This window comes from Aulonocara sp. 'chitande type north' Nkhata Bay, linkage group LG10 (genome assembly GCF_057382095.1).
Source record: "Aulonocara sp. 'chitande type north' Nkhata Bay isolate Kocher_YH1m ecotype deep benthic linkage group LG10, A_spYH_male_GT1.1, whole genome shotgun sequence".
In the NCBI taxonomy this organism is placed as follows: domain Eukaryota; kingdom Metazoa; phylum Chordata; class Actinopteri; order Cichliformes; family Cichlidae; genus Aulonocara; species Aulonocara sp. 'chitande type north' Nkhata Bay.
The window spans coordinates 25,415,190-25,439,695 of NC_141353.1; the positions used below are offsets into that span (position 1 = coordinate 25,415,190).

At 38.0% G+C, this 24,506-nt stretch overlaps 1 protein-coding gene across 2 annotated transcripts in view; it reads right to left on the reverse strand.

Annotated features, from left to right (window-relative positions):
• Positions 1-24,506, reverse strand: part of fstl4 (follistatin-like 4) — a 215,064-nt gene that overhangs the window by 38,590 nt on the left and 151,968 nt on the right. For both annotated transcript variants that reach the window (XM_086309271.1, XM_086309272.1), the window contains one exon: positions 1,970-2,136. In XM_086309271.1, coding sequence (XP_086165397.1) covers positions 1,970-2,136 — 167 coding nt within the window. The remainder of the gene's footprint in view (positions 1-1,969; positions 2,137-24,506) is intronic.

Here is a 24,506-nt window from a genome sequence, read left to right on the forward strand (position 1 = left end):
GTGTGCAGAATAACACAAAATATTAAGAAGCTCCACACGCAGAGGTTATCCCTTTCATTAATTCTGGGATTTAGTTTTTAAGCTTCAAGTTTGATTTGAGTGACTAAAAAGGAAGCCAAACAAACTCAAGCTTCCTCTCCCACCATTTAGATCACTGTGCTCTGTGAAAATTCATTATGCCCGGTCAAAAACCCCAAGGGACCTCTGTTGCCATCACCTCTCCTCCAGTCTCCACCTCAACACTTGACATTGTTTATCCGCTCATCATCACAGCGGACCAACAAGGCTGCTCATTAACATGCAATTAGTGAATTGTGATCCGGTTGTGGATAAAGCAAGGCCGGCACTACGCTGTCACCTGTGCAGATGTGTCTAAACAGGAGCATGGCGACATAGTTCATTAAGCACTGAGCGAGGTATAATTGCACCATTTCATGGAGGGTGCGAGGGAATCGTTGTTTTCTTTATTTAATTCCTCTCCTTGATTTTTGTCCCCGTCCTGCCCTGTTTTGGTTTCTCAGATGCTGGTGGATTATTAGGTGGGGTCACGTGATAAGAGGTTCCGTTAAATGAAGAGCACGGGATTCTCTGCACACCTTCCATCATTTCAGATCCCCGATGAGCATTTTATAAGTATCACAAGCAGTGTGTGAATACAAAAAGAAAACAATATGCTAGTGATTAGAGACTAACTGAAAAACTCCCAGAACTCTTAACGCTTTTACAGCAGCGATGTGATTTTCTAATTTTAAAAAGTGTTAATAGACTTTCTGGTTTCAATCCATGTGAAGAGCCCCCCGACTGTGCCCCCATGCTGCTGAAGTTTACCAAATATTAATTAGGCGGTCCACTCAGAAGAACCTTTGGCAGACAAACACGCTCACATGCTTTAAGGTTGTGCGTGTGCATTCTATTTAAGTCGATGTCAAGACTGATAAATATGTTTTATAAAGTAACTACAGGACTTATGTAATTGTAGAGAGTTTCCTCATGAGTGCCTGGGAATTTTAACCAGCACAGTTTTACTAATATGTTTTTATATTTACAAAGATCGCTCATAGAACTCTCAACCTCATTTTCAACAGTAGATACACAGCAAACAGAAAGTTGGCAACTATAGATGGTAAAGACATTTAATTAACTGGCAGTTGAAGAATCAAATATTTGTATCTATGGTCAGAAGAAACAAAGCAGATGAAAAGTAGGTGGTAAATTTTTGCTTGCTTCTACTACAACAGCTTATAATTATGGAAGCCCGTTTCCACCACTAAAAAAGAAACAAAAAAGTATCCATAACTCAAAATTTCAAGTTATTTTCTCAAAATTTTGAGTTATTTTCTCAAAATTTTGAGTTAGCTCTGCCAATCAGTAATCTACGTGAATAACGTCATTTTCTTGTTACCCGGAAGGATATGGCACAAAGGAATGCGCACTCAAAACCAGATTGTAACAAATTGGCACTTTTGAGAGTACGTTTGCTGATAGCAACTCCATGTGATTCAGCTAATGACACAAGGATTTCATCATTTGTGAAGCAACGCTGAAAATACTCAGCAATCTGTGCATTCATGATTGGCTATAATACTGGTAGCTTAGCTGTAGCATTTGTAGCTGAGGGCTGCAGCTTCCGGGTAACAAGGAAATGACGTCATTCACATAGATTACTGATTGGCAGCGCTAACTCGAAATTTCGAGTTAATAAATCAAAATTTCAAGAAAACAACTCAAAATTTTGACTTATGGATTCTTTTTTTTTTAGTGGTGGAAACGGCTTCCATATATAATACCTGACTTACACAAGCAGTTTATGTACAAAACCTTATCCGCCAATAAAAATCAAACAACCTCAGTTTTTAACTGCTTATAGCCATAAAGAACCAGCAACTTGACTTTGTAGTTGTGTAGTTTGCAGTTGCGCACCAACAACCACAAATAATTACATCAGCCAAGGAAAAAGACATGAACTCACATTGATGTCCTCCAGGTCCAAGAAGTTTAAGATGATGCCATTCCTCTTCCAGATGACTGGTGGGCGCAGCGTCCCCTGGATGGCGCAGGTGAGGACTGCACTTAGGCCCACTGTTACTGTGGAGACGCTGATTCGCTGGTCCTCGGCCAGGCTCAGCTGGACAACCTCTGTTCAAATGAGAGCATGAAGGAAAATAATTTGCGGTTGGCAGAGAAAGAGACAACAGTAAGAAGAAAGGATTGAGAAAAAGGGGAAGATGGAGAAATAACGAGAAAAATCACAAATCTGAATGAGTGCTGATGAATTGGAACTATAGCCAAGCTGAACACATTTCTAAGCATTCATCTCATTACAAGTGGACCGAGGAGGATAAACAGCTGTCCGGCTGTGAAGGATATGCAGTATGAAGAAAGGCCACATATCAGAGGACACGCAGCCAGCCAAATATCATTCTTCTCATTAAGGGAAATTTATGTTCATTGAAATGGCCGTCCAATTCAATTCACCTTTACGGCAAATTAAGAATTATTCTTCTCTGTTCCCGCTGGCGCTATAAATAGTATCTGTCGCCAAGATGTGTGGCCAGGCACCAAATCTACATGGTCCCAGTAAGACTTTGAATCCAAAAGCTTCATCATATACTTTGTACTGTCTTAAATGTAGTCTGGGTCATGGGATATGTTATAACACGAAACATGTATTTTAAACTATTAAATATATTGTGTGGCCTGTATTGCACCACACCACCTCATCATTTGCTTTCCAGTTTTTGTATCGGTTTAAAGTTGATGCATGTATGCCTGCTGCCAAAAGATATTATGTGTATCTGCAATTCATTTGAGTCACAACTGACATGATACGTGATCCCACGTCAATACTGGCTCAGGAAACAATTCAATAAATGTAAGTAACACAGATACCTGACAAAAATCTCAGTGGAGCCAACTGAGAGCAACAATCAGCTAATCACCTCATGTGTAACATACACACACACGATTTTATCAACTGATCCTGTTACATGACTTTGCAGCACTGAAATAGTTATAGAAAGGGTATCACACTGAGGATACACTGATGCGAAAACACACAAAAAATACTATTACTGGAATCCCTGATGACGCTAAAGACCAAATGCAATCACATAATATTACAGACTAATTAGCATATTTTAATTGTTAAACATTGCTAAATATAAGGTAGTTAATATAGTTAAATATAAGGAATAATTTGAGTCCATTAGACTTCCTGACCTATGTAAAAGCAACATTTATTTAGACACCATTGCAATTCATTTACTTTTTCTACCAATATTAGTGAACAATAGATTTATGGATATTCTCTTTCATGTTCTGTGGCATCTAACAGTGGTTTCTAGTGTAATTGTTATTCAGCGCGTTACTGCCCGACTTTGACAGTAGTGTCATTTATTTATTGCAGCTGCTAAAATTAGTGAAGCATTACAAACTTGAAAGTATCTGCCTGCCATGGAGCTTCTTTTAGATCCAAAAAAATGTTGAGGAACTGATTAAGAATAAACTAAACTTAGTGTGATGACATATTTTTACACACCTGACATTTTGCTATCACAGCTATCCGAATGCTTGTAGAGAAAAAAAATGATTAAAGTTTCCTAACTTCAGCTTCCTCTCCATGTATTCAATCTATCATAACATGCAGCATCATAACACATAGACCTACATGAAGAAAAAGACTAGAACACTCCTAAATTCCTGACTGAATAACAGTGGTGAGGCCAGCATCACAACAAATCGCCATTTTGACATCCACCAGGAACAATATTTCATTGTCCAAACAGACTTCAACGAGATGGCTAAGAGACTTTGAAATGTTTCTTGGGGAACTTGCTTGTCTGGAATCCGACTGTGACAAACCCTGTTGTAAAAGACCCCGGGATATTAGCTGTCTGTTTCACATAGCTCTCCAGATGATAGATATATCCATGCTGACAGCTCGGTCTGTCAGTGATATTTCAGAATGCCTTGGGTACAGTACACTGCCAGGTCCAACAAAGTTATAATTCAGCAGATCAGTAATTTGGGTGGCAGAACAGGCTTTGAGTGCCATGTGGACAGATGAGGGATGAAATGCATTGATCTGACATGGCTTGGAGGGGTGATTTCAGGTGGTACAGTGAATTTCAAGTAGACCACTGCTCACACTGAATTTAATACAGTGCATTGGAAGCAAGACCTGTGTAGCTTGCTGTGTGTTTATGCAATGAATGCTCACTCTTAAGACAGACGCAACCATCAATACATTATTTAAGGGTAGAGTTAAAAAGTCTCCATGTTCATTTATGAAATGTAATTAATATGAATTATGTGCAGAACAGCTACAGTTTATACAAGCAATAAACTGTAGTCTGTAGTAACTGACTTAACACACACTCGTAGATTTCCTTATCAAGATATAATATCAAAGATCTGGTCCTCAAACACAGCAGCAAATCTAAAATAGAGCAGCTAAAAACAAAAAATGATCAAGGTGATGCAAGTGCCGAGCCAAAGTCCAAACCTTAACCTGGCTGACGTCCTGTAGCCTTAAGAGAGCTGTGCACAACAAAAGTGTGCAAATTTTCCTCCAAATCAATGCGAGATACTGATAAAATCATACGAAAAACAATTGCTGCAACTTGTTGCTGCCAAAGGCGTCTCCACAAGCTCCTAAATCACGGTGTGTATTAGTTTTTCAGACTCTATTTCTTCATTTTGGCAGTTTTTGTTATTTGTCACGAGTTGTTGTCCACTAGAGTTTGGTTTTAAATAATTTGAAATTTAATAAAGACCAGATGACGTGATATGTCCTAATAGATAAAACCAGAAAATGGATTAGGATGTTCTTTCTTTTCAGCATAACTGCATATTGAGGCTGTTAACTCCAAGTTTGTAATCAGTTTAATTCCACAGACAAATTCTTGCTATAAGAACTAACTGCGTACTGAGGAAAAGGGGAAAATAAAAAAACTGGTTGCACTAGTATGCTGTGTTTGTGTACTTAAATCTCTGTTTGAGGACTACATCAGGTATAGGTTGGTGAATTTTAGATAGCACTGTTTTTATCTCGTTTTGGAATGAATACCTTCAATCCATCCTGTCAGAAAGCAATATGGCAGCGGTGAAAAGATAACCTTCGAAGCCCTAAAGCAAGGCAGTTACCTTGCTGTTTGCAAACCAAATCAAATAGAAAATGCACCGTCAATCCATCGGCGGCTGTGTTTAGATGTTTCTGCCAAACATCATCATATGAGGTCAATCTAAACTTTTAACATTGCGGCTGATATATTAGTCATCACTTTTAATGTCTGTCAGAAACACCATGGTAAAAAAAAAGACCTATGAAAGACGGACTAGTTGTGAAATTAATCGTGACACCGTGAAATTAATTCTGAGCCCATCCTTACTCAACCTGCTGAGATTACAGTCAAGAGACCAAGAAGAGACAGAAAAACCTCTGCCTTTGTGTGCAAGGGGAAAAATTGGTGTATAATAATAATTACAAATCATAATGATTGCTTTAATGTCATTTTCCAATGGAAATGAGTCATTAATGAATTTTTTAAAAATGTTTTAAGCTGTAATTAAAGTCTTTAGATACTTGAAAGTTGGCTTCTGAAGAGTTAAAGGAAATAGACACCTTTAATGAGCTTTAGATGACAGTCACACATTGCAACTTTGGTTTTATGTTCACAGGCAGACCCCACTTTTCAGCACTCTTGCTTTGAAAAGCAATGCTGTTCCTCATTCACAACACCTTCAGCAACTTGTGAAGCTGCTTGATCAGACAGGTCCCCCCTGTGTTGACAGACCATTTGGCATGAGGTGTTACTATGGTCACTTTTGCACATCGACTAACAGGGACTTGTTAAAAGGCAGAGCTGAATTAATTTATCAGATCAGGATCAGAGCCACGGTTTCACATTATAAGACCCCAGAATTACTTTTGTTTTTTAATTTGACTGTAATTTAACCAGAAAAAAACCCACACAGCACTCTAGAGACTTTAAATCTCTTTTGCCCAAGATCACTCAGTACAAACGATACATACAGTGATGCACACAAAATAAGTCTATACATTGTTCTATTGTTTATTGCGGTAGTTACGTTCTAAAAATAACCCGCGATAGGTGAAATCTGCGAAGTAGCCAGCTTTAATTTTTACAATTATTATAGATGCTTTAAGGCTGTAAAACCCCTCGCTACACACTTCATACACTTTTCTCAGACAGGCTAGAACATTTTCACACTGTTCTCTTGTTTAAACACTCTCAAAGTTCAAACCTTTGTAGAAAAATAAGTCCAGTATTATAGAAACCAAAGGCACCTGTTTCGTCGACATTATTGTGTTTGTTGGGGAAAAAACTTACAAACATACCGTACAGCACTTCAGAGTCACACTGCTAGCGATAGAAGATTTATGTAAATTTGACAAGCTGAATGCATTCGTGCAGGAGACACGGCATGAGATTGATTGACAGTGGTCTACAGCCAATCAGGACGCACAACACAATGTGCGCTGTAAGAGGAAGAGCAAAATTGCATAGATTGCAATAGATCTGCGAAACAGCGGGGCCGAGAGAACCACGTTATAGCGATGGACCACTGTACATAAAAAAAGGTAATGAAGTACCAAAACATAATAATAATAATAATAAAATACTAGATGCACCTAAGGTATCAATTTCAAAACCCTACGTCACCTTGTTCTTGATTTATTGCATTCACAAGATTTTTAGAAAACCTGACCTCTGACCTTGAGTTGGAGGCCATTAACACCTGAACTTGCACCCATGATATCAGTTTGAAAATCCTAGGGTGCTTCTTTCTCAAGTTATGGCCTGAACAAACTTGGGTGTCTATGCCAAGCCTGCATGCTGGGGTGACGACAATATCCCATCAGCCTTTTCTTCCTGAGAGGTAAAAACTAAAGCAACATTAGAACTGAAATGTGATACTCAGGCACAACATCTGCTGGAAAATCTGATTTAAACTGGACCCAAATTCATGTATCAAGGCCCCCAAACTCCCTAAGACTGAGCAGGTAATGATACGGATAAAGCAGTATATTTAAACATCATTTTCTCCAATACAACATATGCTTAAAATGAAGTGAAGTGAAGTGAAGACAATACCCTTAGTGAGCCTTCTTAAATTTGTGGACTAGTCTACAGGAGGACAACGCACTACATTCAACACAGGCATCCAATGTGCACGTGTGAGTAAGGCAAATGGAGTTTGTGTTGAGTTTCCGTGACAAAATTCATAATTTAGGATGGATAGGTACTGCAAACATGCATGCATATAAATTTAAAAAAAGAAAACATTTTTTCTTTCACCAGTTGCTAAATTAAGAAAGGATTAAGAAAGATAAATCTGAATATCAGAGTCACTAAGTTCTGATAGCTGAAAGGGTCAGTGTTTTACATTTTGTGTTTTATGATTTCTGTTTTCTTTTTTGACCTGCATGTAGAATACATCTTAGATCATATTAGGTGAGGTGTATTGTTCCAAGACCTAAGCCTGTTTATGGAGTTGAATCAGACCATGGACCTATTACAGAACACACTCTGAACAAACTCAGAGCCTAGCTATAAACAGAAAGACTCAACAGAGTTGTTTCAATCAATTCTAAGTATGTTGACCCTGACTTAAACTCATCCGTGAGTAGAGAAAGAAAGCCATTATTAATGGAGCTCCGATAACACGACTCACCATGACAACAAAAGAGAGAAGAGCCTCCATTTTAATACAGTTGACTAATGAACATGAATGTGTATCAATAGAAACCAAAGAGAAATATCGATCGAACAGAAAAGATGTGTTTTCTGTTGGCCCTGCCATATTATTTAAACCCAGCAAGACTCATTTCGGGGATTTTCAGTGGAAAATATGCTGAGGTTTTCACTTTGAATTTTCAGACATCGGACCTTTTAAAATGTTGCTTGATTTAATAAGTGTATTACAACATGCCAGCATATTTCAACATGAAATCCAGTCAGAATACAATCAAACTGTCTGCAGCCTGCTTTTAAAAACCACTTTAAACTACATTTAGTCCAGTTTTAGTCATTTCAGACAAATATTCCCTCAAATGTTCACATAATCTCCAATCGCCAACTGTGACAGACATTTTTCCATCAGTGTCAATCATTCCAACATGACGAGTGGTTGGTAGTTGATTAGTATGTTATATGTCTAAAGCTTCATATATATAAGCTTTATTTAAACAGTGATTGACACTACATGTTTCAGTGCTAGGGAATTGGCTTACAACTTAGCTGCTCTGTCCACAGAGTTACAGAGTTAGAAAGATGCAGCCTATTGATTTGATTCTGAGCTGATAATAAATCTGTGATGTAATCACAGTCTCTGTTCTTACACTGGCGACTGATTAATCCAGAAACCCAGAGGTTCCCTAATTTCAAGGTTAACAAACTCAGAGTTTACATTACACCTGCTTTGTGAAATATGGCCCAGTACATCTCTGTACTATCATCAGTATACATGTATAAAACTAATAGTTTTACTCCAGCGCAGATATCTGGGACATGCCCTTATTCTGGGTAAGGTAGCCAGAAGTGAATCATTTTGCTTGCATGCACTGAGATTGTAAATAGTTTTTAAACTTTTCCAACAAAAATACAGAAATAATATGGGCTGTGCCTTAGAAAAAATACATATTAGCACAGTTTGCTGTTGGTTGCTTACTGTTGCTTAATGCAACATCTATATTTCGTTTAAAAACCTTAACTATGTCATCACATGTTCATCTTTACCTGCATAAAACTCAAACAGGCAATCAATCCCTGAATTTAATGGAAAAATGTGGAACAAAGCGAGAAAACTTTGTGTTTCTACTATTTTTATAGTTTAAATTTTGGTGAGTTTGACAATGTATAAGCTTTTTTTTCTTTGTTTTTTCATTTATTTTGTAATTTCAGAACAATGTCAATTTTGACCTTGGGGAGGAAAATATATAACTATTTATTTGTGCTTGAAGTAAAAAGAGCTAAAAATCTAGCCAACGATTAAGCCTCAGTTGCCACTTCAAAGTGCACTTTAAAAACATCCAGTCCCAGGATAATGAATTACACACATGTTTATTTTAACTATGAACATTATTTCTGCCTTTTGTGGGACCCTATAAAAATCAGTTTTAAAAAACGCCTCCCATGCTCTGTCCTGTTCTCAAATGACCCAGACAAATTGCATATCCACAGGCAGTGCCCACCCTGCCCCGGCTGACTGGGAAAGGTTGTCATGACATTAGCTAGTTAATGATTCCTACACTCCCTTCCTTTTTACCAAAATAGCTCCTAACGTATATGTAAGTTAGTAATTGACACTCTGGGGAATTCAGGAGCTCCTCTGATCGATCATCCCTGCTAACCGAGCTATGGATCAGCTGACAGGGAAGTTTCCTGTATCAAGCTCAGGAGGGATATACATGAATAAAAAAAATAAAAGGAGTGAGAGAACAGAGAAGGAGTGAGGCCAAATACTGCAAGAAACAAATACAGAAACAAGGGTTTAAACCAGAAAATAAAACAAATGTGAAAAGAAACAAGGGAACTTGATGAAACTACGATGAAAGACGGCAATGAATTTAAAGATGTAAAACTGTACATTGTGCGTGTGTGTGAGAACAATTTGATGCTGAGCACGTAGAAGAGCTCCTAGGGCAAGCTCAACAATGCAACTCAGAGAGTTGTCCCTTCCTACTTCTATGAGACCACTAAGATATCAGGCCACAAAGCAGAGAAGTCGAATGTCTTTCTTAGAGGATAAGTCCGAAGATGGAACAGTGGAGGTGGTGAGGTGCACAGCAAGAAGATAAAGACATATCGAATCAGGGTTATAGGGGAAGGAGTGGGACATGAGAAGCCATGCGAGTAGGCCAGGAAACACAAAATAAGCTGACAGACACACATTATGCAAAGTTTTGTTTAGATTACTTAATTTGTGTTTCAAACAATGTCTACATAGCTAAGTGTAGGTAAGAAGAGAAAATATTCCACATTCCTCCAGCTAATTTAAAGTGTGAAATGAGACGCTGAACCATGACATACCACGTGTCTGTGTGCCATGATTCCATGAGTCTCTGCGAGTGAGTGGGCCAATGGTACACAGAGAGCATAACGCCATCACTTTAGAGGTCAAGGGTTTGATTTTTTTTCCACCACCCGTCTGTACCAAACCACTGTTTGAACAGCCTCAAAATTTCAGTGTCCCACAAACTGTAATCATGTTATGACGCATTCTAGTTTGAAATGACTTGCTAACAAGATAGCCCACCAAACATCAGAAAGTCCTTTTACATTTCAGTTTTATTTCCTCATTGTTTTGACCTAGACACCATTCACACAAGTAAAAGGGAGCACTATTAAAATTAGAGTAGAATCAAATGATGAAACGTTTTGAATTATTGTGACATGAAATTCTCAACAGTGTTTTATTAGAAAACAGAATATTCTGTAATGCGATTATCTTAACTGAATCTCCTTAATTTGATGCACCATTCTAAAATTTAGTCTCTTCACTGACTTTAAAAAGAGTGCACCCAGTTTTAGACTTTGCCCAAAGCACAATCCGAGTGAAATTTTAATACAGACTTCAACAATACCTCATCAAATGACAGAAGGCAAAAGAGTCAGTATTTCACAAGCTTGAGAACGATGATATCTACAGAAGTGGGAGGTAGAAATTATTGTGGGCTGGTGATCGAAAGGCTACTGTTGAAAAGAAGTGCACAGAGCGGCTCACTGGAGGAAAACAGAAATTGGATGGATGGATAGACGGACGGATGGATGGATGGGAAGGAAGGCAAACAGTTTCATAAAAAATCTCTATGAAATTAACTTTATAATCTTTGTGGTTACGTCATCTTCCAACTCTGATCCGGACACTGGATCCAATTCCACAACTAGCTCAACTCAGTGTATACCAGATGCACCACAGTGCTTTTCTGAAACATTGCATTGCTTAAAATAGCATTTGATATTTTTATGGAAGCCATGTTAAGTTGCACGGAACATGTAAAGAGGGTACGAAGTCAGAAACCAGAGCAGCAGTGAGTATCCAGTAGTGTGAGCTTTTGAAATAAAAGAGTCCATATATAATACATGGTGCTGTGCAAAAGACATCACAGGAGTGACCTGATCGATTTGCACCAGGTGTATTCCTTGAGTAAGCGTTCGTGTCTGTCCATTTATTTATTTATTTATCTATGTGAACTGGTAGCATCTATTTTCTAAACAAATCCCTTGAAAATCAGCAGAACATTTGGTACATAAATGGCCACAGCACACTGCTGCACCAAAAGAGCTTGGAATTAAAAATAGCTCAACATCTAAAAGGCTGCACCAAAAGAAGAGGAGAGGAATTTACAATATCAGTCCACAAAGGAAGCAGTTCAAACTGACATAACGACCAAAGGCCACATAAAGTCCATTACATCTGGCAACTTCAACGGCCATAAGAACAGCTGATGACACTAAACACAAGGGTCCCACAAGTTAAATTTTTCTCCACTTGAAGGCAAACGACTGAAGTGGCCACCGATGAGTGCAGAGAATACCGTAAAAAATTATCTACCCCCTTCTTGATTCCTTCGTTTTTTGCATTTGTCAGCCAGACTGGAGGGTTTTAGGGCATGAGCGGCCTGTTTAAGCTCATGTTAAAGTATTTCAACTGGATTCAAGTCTGGACTTTGACTAGGAAACTCCATAACCTTTGTTGTTTTATTTAATTATTCTTGTTTTCAGCCGTTCAAAGGTGGACTTGCTGGTGTTGGTGGTGTTTTGGATCACCGTCCTGCAGTGGAAGTGTGCTTGACTTTCATTGCATGAACTGATGACCGGACATTCTCATTCATTATTTTGTGGTACAGAGAAGAACTGATGGCTCCAAGAATTAAAGCAAGTTCCCTAGATCCTGAAGCAGTAAAGCCGTCCCAGACCATCACACTACCACAACCAACTTAGCAACAAATGTGATGATATATGTTTTTTTACACTCACTTTATTTTAAGAATGTGTGTTAATCAAACAGTTTTGCATTGTTCACATCGTAGAAACATAAATGTATTTATTTTCACTCACAGAGCCTCTTCATACCTTAAAAAGCAAAGTGCTCTCTCTCTCTCTCTCTCTCTCTCTCTCTCTGTGTCAGTCATTGTTTACTTGCCTTGGAGCAGGGTAACGTGTCACTCATGACAACTATATCGTGCTCTTGTCGTGAGTTATATATGCAAATACATGCACGACACACTTGATTATTCATATTTGACCCTCTTGAAAAAAAATATCCTCATTCGAACTCATTTGGTAAATTAAGATTCAGGCATTAATCATTAGGCTCATCGCTTAGTGAAAAGCAGCTGCTACAGTAAGTGGGCTTGATTTGCCAGCCTTCACACTTCCTACATGTTCTTGCAAAGTTGCCAAACTAGGCACAGAAACTTGAAGGATTCAAAGCAACTAAGCACTAAGGTTATTATTTTTTTCTTTCTTTCTTTTTTTTTTAGAGACAACAACATGGATTTTCTTAGTGATTGTTGCCAGGCAACAATCATAAATCATGACAACAGGCAATCTTAGACCATCGGGCAAGAAAGCACAATCGTTTTTTTGTGTGTCAAACTGTTTATAAACACAGGTTTCCTCCCGCAAAGTGCACTTCCAATCAGAGTGACACATGCTGCCACCTGTTATCTTCTGCAGCATGATTGAGAAAAAGGCCTTGACACCTTTAGCAATAAATAAATTCATACTTTTTGCAATAACTCTGTAATACAATATCAGTCTAGCAGAAAATGATCAACTTAAATTCTATTTTGCTTAGTTGACTCTGAAATAATTATTATTGTTAGTAGTGCTAGTAGTATCATATACCACTATAACAAAATAATTTCCCAAATATGGGAAAAAATTATTTATCTATTTTAAATGTAAGCATTAAAAATACACTGTATAATTAAACTACACAAACTAAGACAAATACAGGTAAGTAGAGCTGTTAAGTAAATCTTTATAACAATGAAAACTTTTAAGCTCCACTTATAAAACACAGGTAGGTAATAAGGTTCAGTGACAAGAATAGCAGTTAAATGCGCATTATTGTAAATTAAATTCACTCACACACACACACACACACACACACACACACACACACACACACACACACACACACACACACACACACACACACATATATATATATATATATATATATTACAATTAATCAGTCCTCACTCATTTGCAGCATCCCCCACACAATACACCACAAATAATAAGGGGAGCTACCTCAATATCAACTGTAATAATGTCTTCCAAACGTAATGACACCAGTGGGTTTATACAGTGCAAGTAGGGAGCCAGATCTCCCACTGGGAGCCCACGGTGCGTACAAATGATCTTGGTGCTTTACTGTGCATTCAATATGAGGGCTGCTCTCTGCAGGTGGGCTGCAGCTATTAGTAAATACATCATATAAAGCACAATGACACACTGAGTTATGTTGTGTATATATAGACATAACTATGCACGCTCAGTTAATTCTGTGTATATCACATCTCTTCCACATATTGTACATGCATACTGCTCATTTAATGTCTCTCATATATGCATACTCTTGATGTGCTGCATATCTAATGTACACACAAGCACTTTGTCTTCCTCTCTCTCATATACACATGCAGAAATTCATGCTTTCTCTTTGGGAGTGCTGGCGTGGTGATTATTCATGGGAGGGAGACTGGGGATGAGCAATCAGTGGCCAGCTCATTAATCACGCTGGATGTAGACCCTTAATCTCCTCCACAGGTATAGAGGAATCCTCCGCAGCCACTCCTCATTGCTTCTCTAAATTCTCCCATCTCTCTCGCTCTCTCTCTTCCACCCACCGCCTCATTTTCTCTGTGATGCTGTCTTTGTATCTTTGGCTATTTCTATCCGTCTTTGTCTTTTTCAGAGCGCCTCACCTACCTGATGTCTTTGTGACTCTACGGCTGCCTGTCATTCTTCCTTTCCGTATCACTTCTTCCTCTTCTCAGAGGTTTTAATTTGTCTTTTTGTCTTCCCTGTCTTTCCAGTTAAAGTGCTTCCTTGTCTCTCAACTTACTAGCAAAGCAACAGTAGTGCTTCTTTTCCAACAGGACCCATTAACTATGCAAAAAACTAGCCTTGTTAGGATCAAAGAAAGAAAGAAAAAACAGAACAAAAAAAGCATAGTAGAAATCTAAGTTGGAATTAACATTTAAAAACAATATGTTTAGAGCTAGTTGGGTAGGAGATCTGGCTGTGCCAATTTTCCTTCTGCATCTGCATAACCATTTAAAAAATAGAGCTGAGGATACTTCACAGCAGCAGGACTCTTAGTAATGGGAGGTATGTGCTGCTTGGAAGCTGTGCTGTTTGTCAAAATTACTACCTCTAAGTTTATTGAAGAAAAAAAAAACCTCTGAGGTTTCAAGAACAGAAACGGGTCAGTCAAATCTCTTTAAAAATAAATAAAAAGGAACGGTGGGTTGAACAAAAATCAAATCAAATCAAATCACTTTTATTGTCACATCACATGTGCAGGTACACTAGTACAGTACATGCGAGTGAAATTCTTGTGTGCGAGCTTCACAAGCAACAGAGGTGTGCAAAAATACAATAACATAAAACAAGCAAAATATAAGAATGGCTAAATATGAGAGTAATAAATATATGTACAATATAAGAGTGTATGCATTACTGGATGTGTATACTAAATATGTTTTTCTACATGTGTGTGTGTGTGTGTGTATATATATACCTATTTTACAAATTAAATAAATAATAAAATAAAATATATAAAATACACAGAGGTTAGTAGTTGGACATGTGCAAAACAAGTGGCATTTATATACAGTGTGGAGTGCATAATGAAATACTTTTAGAATACTTTAGAAATGTGTCTGCATACTTATATTAACAAAAAAGTCAAATTTTTTAGTGTTATATAAGAGAAATTCCAAAATCCTTCTGGAACAGCATGTTTCCAAGACCATTTAAAGGGAAACCATTGTCTCCCCCACATTCTTTAATGGACAGCTTTGCAGGAACAGGCTGCCAACTACAGAGTCCATACATAAGGTGAGCATAGCTATAGAGGACCTGTGTGCATTGCAAGGTGGTGGTGATATTCAAAGGACAAAACTCAATAATGAACTGCCATCAGTTTGCTAATGAAGGACAGAACTCTCTTTACTGTGTTGTTCAACCCCTAAGGACAGGAGTAACCTGTCAGGAATATAAACAGATTAATTGCCTGTCTGGAGGCTTCATGGACATTTTTTTTTTACTAAGGCTTGGCCTGCCCACACCACAAATCCCTACTTTTTAATATATACTATACATTCTGTTGCTTGTGGGGGGATTCTTCATTCGGGATGCTAAGGTTACACCAGTGAGGTAATGTAAGTGCTTATGATCTGCCATGACGTAGCAGCTTTTAACCCAAGAGACATTCTGTGAAACACTTTGCATTTTCACACTGGCACACCATGCAACGTGCTCGCCTGCCAGTGAAAGAAACTTAGGTTTCAGTGTCTGGTTTGTGGGCACTTGAGCTCATGGACGGGCTGGGATTTAAATAACCAATCACGTAATATCTGGAAAGCTCATTCCACTACCAGAACCACATCCACACAAGGTTGTCCTTGTTAGGGCAGGTAAAGGTCGTCGCCACAGTGAATCAGATATTTTCTATGATATCACCCCTGAAGGTCGAGGATATCATCACTTTTTGACATCACTAAATTGTGTTGAAAAACATTTGCATAATAAAATTTAATAAAACTGAGGACATTGCTTTCCAGTCTAAACAGAGAGAAAAAAGTTCATATTTCAAAAATACTGTATTGTATGTTGTAATTGAATTTCAACTATAACTATGAGCTTGAGGAGTCAAAGCTTTCTATAAGCCAAACTAATACTAATACAACTGTTGTATGTGCAGGTTTTATTTATCCATCACATTTTTATTACATATTTACATCTGTTATTTTTGCTTTTAGGCAAACAGCATGAAGTGGCTTGCATTACTTCAAGAAGAAAATGTACGAAGAATTAAAAGTCTTAAGACACAACTCGGAAAGAAATTTTACGTTCGTTTAATAAAACCGAGGGCATTTTAACTTTCAAAGTCCAAAAAAATCCATCCTGCTCGGAAAGGCTTAATGGAAACAAGCTGACAGTCTTGAGCTAATCTCCCATACTTCATTTGGTCGGATGAGACCCCATTCATTAAAGCTATACCCTCATCTGATAGTGGCATACAATCTCTGACAATCTGGATAATCTTTCATCTTTATGGAAGAAGGAAAGTCCTCTCAACCCACTCTCTCTCCCCTCCCCAGCTATGCCTCTTACTGTAAACCACTGGCAGTTTTCTGACAGAGCTGGCTAAGTGGTCTTTCTCGTTTTAAAGCCTTTTCAGCCTTGTGAAGGAGGAGGGTGAGCGAGATTAGTGGCCTGCAGCAGAACTCTGCACTGCAGGAGCCACAGCTTGACCTGACCTGGAGGTCCACCTCAACAGTTACAGAATGCAGAATGAGATACACTGTGTGAATCTGGGTATACACAAGAACACTGAAAAGTATGTTTTTAAATGTGCATGCACGGAATTACAGAGTCTATGCATTTTATACAAATGCAAACATTAACCAGTATTATTTGTGATTAGAGCTGCAGGCTGGAGGAAAGAAAGCCCAATCATCAGTTTTCATAAAGCTCCCATGAAGGCATCTTTTCATACAAACCACTCCACATAGGTCAATGGACTCTTTGATTAAGACTGAAGTAAAGAGAGCATACTGAACACTATATTTTAATTTTTTTTTTACATTCTAAAAAAAAGATGCATTTTTTTTCTTATATGTAGTCTTTTTGTTCTTTTAAAAAAAGTGAAACAAAAAAACAGAATTTGCATCTAACAAGACAAAGAAAATAATCAGGAAAAAACACTGTATCTCTTTTATTTGTCACTACCCTTTGTCAAATGAAGAGGTAGAGCTCATTTATATTCTCCTCATTGTTCATTTTAAATTAATGGTGTGACAAATTGGAAACACTTATCTGGCATTATGCTGCTGCACTTACTACATTTTTTAATATAAATCACTGAGCATATCAAATACAGAAAGTCGGCTATGTACATGAAGTCTATATGCATTTCTGTGAATTCCAGTAATTCTATTTTTACTTGGAAATATTCAAATAGTATTATAGTATTGGAATTATTCATATAGTTGAATGCATTTTAAAAACCGATACGGTATAATGATTTGAAATGGCGTACTGTTTTAATTGTAGCTGAATTGCTTAACTGACACCCCTGAGGTTACCAATTAGTCTAAAATATGGGTGCATCCTGCATCATGGTAAAATATCCACTTTAGGACATCAACCAACCTTTGTATCATTTCTCACATCACAAAAAAGCATAATTGCTTCCACAAATTTACTTAGAATTGCAGCAACACTCACTTCACATACAAAATCCATACTTTATATTACTTCATCACATATTCAAGTCACATAGTGGTCTTTGTGATTAACGGTAACACTTCGTGAGTAAAACTATCACAAGAATGATTGGTGTAAGTTAGGTGTTCTCAAAAACAACATCCACAATTTGACTCAGGTTGCAGTCAGAACTCAGTACTTTGTAACACTTTGATTCGTTTCTTTTTCAGCCATTCTGTTGTAGATTTGCTGCTGTGCTTCGAATCATTATCCTGTTGAATGACCCAATTTAGGCCAGGCTTTAGCTGTTGGACAGATTACCTTACACATGTCTCTACAAACCTTTTGTTTACAGAGAAATGCTTTACAGCTGGTATGAGGTGTTTGTGCTGATATGCTGTGTTTGGTTTTCACCCACTGGTACTGTGCTTTATGGCCTGACATGTCCACTTTGGTTTTATCTGTCCAAAGGACTTGTTCCAGAGATTTTGTGGTTTGTAAGTTTGCAAACTGAAAGTGTGCTGCCCATGTTCTTTTAAGAAAGGAAAGGCTTTCTCCTGGCAACCCTTCCAAACAAGCCATACTTGTCCAGTCTTTTTCTAATTGCACTGTCATCAACTTTAACATTTTACATGCAAACTGAGGCCTGTAGAGTCTGAAATATCACTCCCATACTGCATACTGTAATTTCGTTATATGTGGCATTTAAGGGTAATACACCAGTATTGAATTTCCCAATACAATCTCATTTGCATCTTCAGTAAAACATCCATCCATCCATCCATCCATGCATCCTCTTCCAAATATCCATATCAGGGTCATGAAAGGGCTGGAGCCTATCCCATTCCTTCCATAGAAGCAGGGTACAAGTCTTGTCACTTTAAATATTTTATCATAGTTCTCCTCCAATTTAGCAACTCCATACACAGAATCAAGAGCCTCTGAAGAATAAAACTACACATTAGCAATAGCCTTCAGAGTTGCCTCTGTTATGAATACTAATGGAAACAGTTTTGGCTTTGGTTTAAGGTTTCTTTATTATCTACAGACAAGAGCATGACTTTTCAGAATTATGACTCCATATTTGTAGATTAATGTAGCTCAGCATTGGCTTAAGTATCACATTTACCGTCAGGACACTCCTTTCACATTTCTTCCAGTTCCAGGAAACCACGCTCATTTTATTTTATGGTAGTAACATAACACGATTAGATTTGTTTGGGCTAAATGATTACAGCCTATGCTAAAGGCTGTATATACATATATCAGTACATTTATTATAAGTCTCTGAACTAGTGTTGATGATTCAATAAAAATAATGCTCTCATTACATAAACATTCATTAAAACTTAATGGTCCCTTGTCTTTGCAACTTGGGGACCACTCAACAGACCAGCTGATTGTAAAAAAAAAAAGAAAAAAGAAAAAGGGATTCACTAGAATTTAATGCATTTTTGCAAATTAACCACACACACACACACACACACACACACACACACACACACACACACACACACACACACACACACTTACTTTATGGAAATGTCTTCATTCATGTGCTGATCCTTTGATATATGAACCAAGAAGGAGATTGCAGGTGGTTTGTACCTGACTATATTTTCCTCCTTTATACCTTAGTAATATAGGCTGATTAATTAGCAGAAAATTGAACTAAATAGGTAGCGCAACATGGCTCCATTATAACCACTAACGGTGTTTTTAAAAAGCTGCTGATGAGCTGATGAAGTTGATTAATTGCTCCATATTTTCCCCTGGAGAACTCCCCCTCCGTCTTTCTCTCTCCTTCTACCGTGTAATGAATTATGGGCGAATAAATTTTGTCTACAGCATGCGTATGCTGAACTTCAAAATTATTATGGATCCTCCAAGCATGACAGGAGCTTTGGAAATCACTACGAAAGTTTCAGGCTAAATTTTTGCATCTTTAATGGTTAGATTGTATGTGGGCAGCACAAAGGCTGGGGGTTGGAATTGCCTGATTAAAGTGACATGGGTACCATTTCCATCCATCTCCTGTAAAAATGTGATATCAGCTGACCTTTCTGCTTCAAGAGATAGTATATTAATGTTTCCACTGCTTGTCACATTAAGAATACAGGTAACCAAATGCACATCATACAGAATGGGTGTCAGCACAAAGGCTTTGCCAGCAGACTCAGATCTTTGTCACAATGGCAATTTTGCATTTGCAGTCCATTATGAGTTGCAGACAATGAGGCAAATCTGTCCCAGACCTTCATCTGGCAATAAACAATGCAGTCAGCATATTTTTTAAAAGGTTCCGATGCAGGGTACAAAAATGAGCCACAAAAGGTGTCAAACCTCAAAAAGCTCTCATGTAAAAGAGATAAACAATTGAGATCATTATCTCAGGCAGTCCACTATCATTAGATAACTTTCTCGTACATACCCGTCTTAAGATAAAAGCTTTCGACTGGAGAGAATTCGTGTAAACAAACAATTATGTCATGGCTGAAGTGGGGTCTAATTTGCCCAATGTTTTGTGAATTATAGATTACATTCTGATCTCTTTATGTTTCTACCTCCCAGCTGGTGTGGGCCTTCCAAATCCTCAGATACTTTTCTGCAGCCTCCTGCAATCCTGAATGTCACGGCTCCGTTCCATGACATCAAGGCATCAAACTCAAAAGCTTCAGAATTTCTTTCTGGATGCCTGATGTGTAGTTTATCTACACTTCAAGGTGTTCCATCTGCGTGTTGCTTGTAACTTGGATTAAGCCTGGCACACCAAAAAAAAGAGAAAAAAAACCACTGCATCATCTCGGTATGAAAAAGCCTCCGAGCTTTAACCCTCAAGGTAGCTCAGCGCATGTTGTTTTAGAAGACTGGGTTGAACAGGAGCTTGTTGCCACAGGAGATACTGTGTACTAACACTCAGCTGGGAGTGTGCAGCATTGAACTAAACCGGAGAATCAGACCGCACTCTTGAGAATAAAGACTCTGGAGATTTGGGAATACCTGCTCCCCTATTATCAACCTCGCTCTTGCACTTTAAAAAGTTTGACTATATAACCTTTCTGAAGCTGCCAAAGCTACTGAATGAAAACTCTGGCTTTAGAAATACTTTGAAGGCTACTAAATGATATTGGCTGCTGGCTTGAGTGCCATGCAGGAGAACTGTAATTCTTTTTAACGGCTCAGGAAACCTCAGTGTGGCTTTATGAAAACTGCAAGAAAACTAATCGAAACTTCTCTGTAAAACAAGAAACTGATCTGCCAGGTTTAGTTGGTGTTTCTATCAAATCGCCTTCTATACAAGCACAGAATTGTACACACAGCACTTTGCAACTCATTTGTCTTGATAAGAAAGATGATGTGTATAACGGAAGCTTTTAAAAATTTTTTGACGGTTGTTGTCCCTGTAAGTGTATTTACTGTACTTGTGTGCTTGTCATAGTTCAGCTTCCAGCACTGAGAAGCATCTGTCCTCTCTGGCGGGTGTCTCTCAAATGTCAGTGATATAGTAGGAATGTGTATAAAGAGCACATGGTCTCAAAAGTTAACATAGATTTACACCCAGGTAGTCCGTTGTGCTTCTGCTTTAGCCTTTCACTTCTGCTGCTCTTTTACTTTATATTTCAATCTCGAAACTCTTATACCCTCCTAATCTTTCCTCCAGTCTGGCCCAAACTCTTATAAACACAAAATTATGTATTACCTACTTGTTTTGTCTGCACCCCCATTCAACTCCCTGATTGCTCCTCACGATGCACCTCTCTCAGCCCACCTCTGTGCTCCTCTAAGCCTTGATAAACATGTGCAAACATGCAATTATACATCACCTGCTCTTCTAAATCCTCCCAATCTTAGCTGTCCTTCTCTTTTCTTGACACTCCTGGCCTCTTCCCAAATCCTATTTTCTCCTTCCTCCCAGGTAAACACATGTAGGCAGGCAGAATCACCAGGTTAACATTTGCATCTTGTTTTTGTAACTTATCTAAAGCTGTAGTCCTTAGGTTGATCCAAACACAATTTCATCCTTCTGAATATGGGGGTACTATAACCAATAACCCCTTAGGTGTTTGTTTGGGCTTCGGATGTGTGTGTGAATGTGATTCAGTTGTTTGGAAATAAGCTTTCAGCTTGAGGCAACCACATCTAGTCACTTGTACTTTAATTCTTTTCCCACTTTATTCCGTTCCACTTTCTTTCATCCCCTTATAAGATCATGTGTTTGTTGTCTTGTTTGTTGGGTTCAGCTTAGTGACGTCACTCAGCGCTGGCCTGTGTTCATCCCCATCATATACATAAAGAGGAGAAAACTCTTTTATCAAAACATAACCTTAACATTATGACCACACCATCTGGACCAACTTGCTGATGATTTACACGGAGCAGATGTTAACCCAAAGAGAAGAATGCTCTCTCTACGGGAAATATTCCTTGCTTTCTTACACAGAAGCAGTGTAGCCATAAGCTAAAGTTATCCAACCACGACGGATTATATGGTCCTATTCTTACCTTGTTGGGTTGTCTTGTTTTCTGCTACCATATTCTTTTTTTATGCAAAAAAAAAAAATTCCCCCTAGTTTTTGCCCTTTTCTGCCGTGTTTACCTCCTTTGTTCTGAGAGAAGATTTTCAAAGCTGATGAAGGTGGATGCTTGAGGGGATATTGTTGAAGAGATGAGAAAAAACAGAAAAATCATCACTTCCATGCAGACCCACACTTACAGAGAGTTAAACAAACACTGGTGAAGATGCACACTTGTTTGAAATTGAAGAAGGGTGTTAAAATAAGAAAAAAAGAAGAGGAAGAAAAGGGGGATTGTTCCACTAAAGAAACTAGAGAAATACCAAATCAATGGAGGCATGATAATGAATTATTTCCTCGCCCGAGTGGGAGTTAGAGGAGAGAGATAAAAGCAGACCACATGCTGTGCCACTAACAGCCTAGGGGGCGGCTGCCTGTGAATTACGGTGCGCTGAAACACACTTGCTGCCCTCGGGACCCATTGGTTGCAAAAAGAAAGAGAAAGGAGAAAAAAATAGGAATAAGAAATGGGGATGGGGCAGAAAAGAAATGTCGGGAAGGGTAATAGGTCAAACCGAAACCCCTCAAGGCCCTGCGAAGCGTGGATTTACATCTCTATGGCTAATTAGAGTCATAACGATGAAATTAAAGTGGTGGAAATGAAAGAAGGATAGACGGATGAGGGAAATTGAGAAGCAGGGACATAGGCAGTGTCGGATGGGATTATTCAGCATGTGTAATTATGAGAGATATTAGATGTCTGGTAGAACAGCGAGTGTGTCACCAATAGGAAGTCACATCTTAATAATTCTTATATGATGTTCTACATGTACTGTGGGATTTTTGCTTGCAAATTTAGCCTTGAGTAAAAACATTAGCTACACTTAGAAGACCCAGATTACTCAACTACTCAGAGTCAAAGAAACAAGCGATTGACAAGTAGACGTGCAATTTGTTCTTCACCGTGACAACTGCAGCATGTTTAACAGACTCAAAGCAAACATTTGGTTTCGCTCTCTCATCAAAGACATCCTGTTTGGTAAGTTTAGTAGCTTGGATTAAAATTGACATGTACAATTAGTAAAAAAAACATATACCTGAACTATACAGTTATAGCATATAATAGTTCATATGAAGATTAAAATTCAGCTGCTTGTGGATGAATTTTTGCGTCATCTTAATGAGTAGACGAGGCACTAACCTCAGCTTTTGATTTTCGGTTAGTGTTTTTAAAATGGGAAAACGTATCTGCTAATATTACAAATTTATACATCATCCATGTGTCATGGTAACTTAATTTTTACTGCAATCACTGTTGGGCACACTGACTTTCTTTCAACTTGCTTCATCTTTTTAAGTTATTAATTCGCTACATATCTGTAAATGTCAATATCTCTCAGAGAACATCCAGTTTTTATAATCTATGTGGAACAGACAAATGCAATGTAGATGTAAGAGCGCTACTGCAGGTTATTCCAGTTTAGCAACTATTAAGCTATAAACACTTCTTATATTCACTTTTAATTGGCTGAAACCAACTAATTAAATTTGGTTGGAGATGCTGCCACATCTCGATTCATAAGATTCTGGAATCTGGTCAATAAGAAAGAAAATAATTATAATAATAACAGTTGCTATAAAAACACACCTTATTTAAATGTATCTGTTCTGCCCTTTCAGGATCATCTCTTCATGCACAACAGGTTTTATATAGAATGTTATATCTCATTCTGTTTCCTTGCAGTTCTGTGATGTGTGCTGGATCTCCAGTGCACCACAAAGATGATCCTTCAACATGGATTTTGTTTTGTGAAAATGGATGAAGCAAATCTGGTGAATGGAGCAAACAGCGAGTAAATGTTGTTTTGGTACATACGTCAAGAATGATGACAAATACTATCAGTTTCTTTCAGCAGAACTCTACCCCACACTTTAGGGGACAAAGCTTTGGTGTACAACCTCATGAATCTAGAAAGAATTGACAAGTGTAATCCTGGTGCCACTCCTGACTTGACATGGGATGGGGCTAAAGGTCAGCAGCCTTTGGTCACAGCTCCCATTTGCTGATCAAGATTTAAAAATCAACCTACAAAATAACCAAGCATATTAAAATAAGATCAGCCAAATTGTACAAATGTAAATATCAGTGTATGAAACATTTCCATTCCAAGCCCCTGCAGAGTACTGGATTTCCTTCATTCTTGTTATTCAACTCAAGCCTAATCATTCCAGTCAGCTAGTTAGTAGTGCAGCAATAAAAGTTAATTTAAAAAGTGTGAGTGCTGTGAAGTTTTATTTACTTATTTTTTCAGTATTCCTGTTGCTTTATGTACTTGTTTTATATAATTCCTGCATGTCTGTGAAGGTTCTCAGTCAATAATGACAATAATTCCTGCATAGCTTTTCTATATATTTTGTAAACTAAAATGATCCAGATAATCCATTTTAGTGCTGCTATTCCTTATGGTAAACTCGTGGCTCCAACTCCATATTGAACACTGTGACACAACAATAG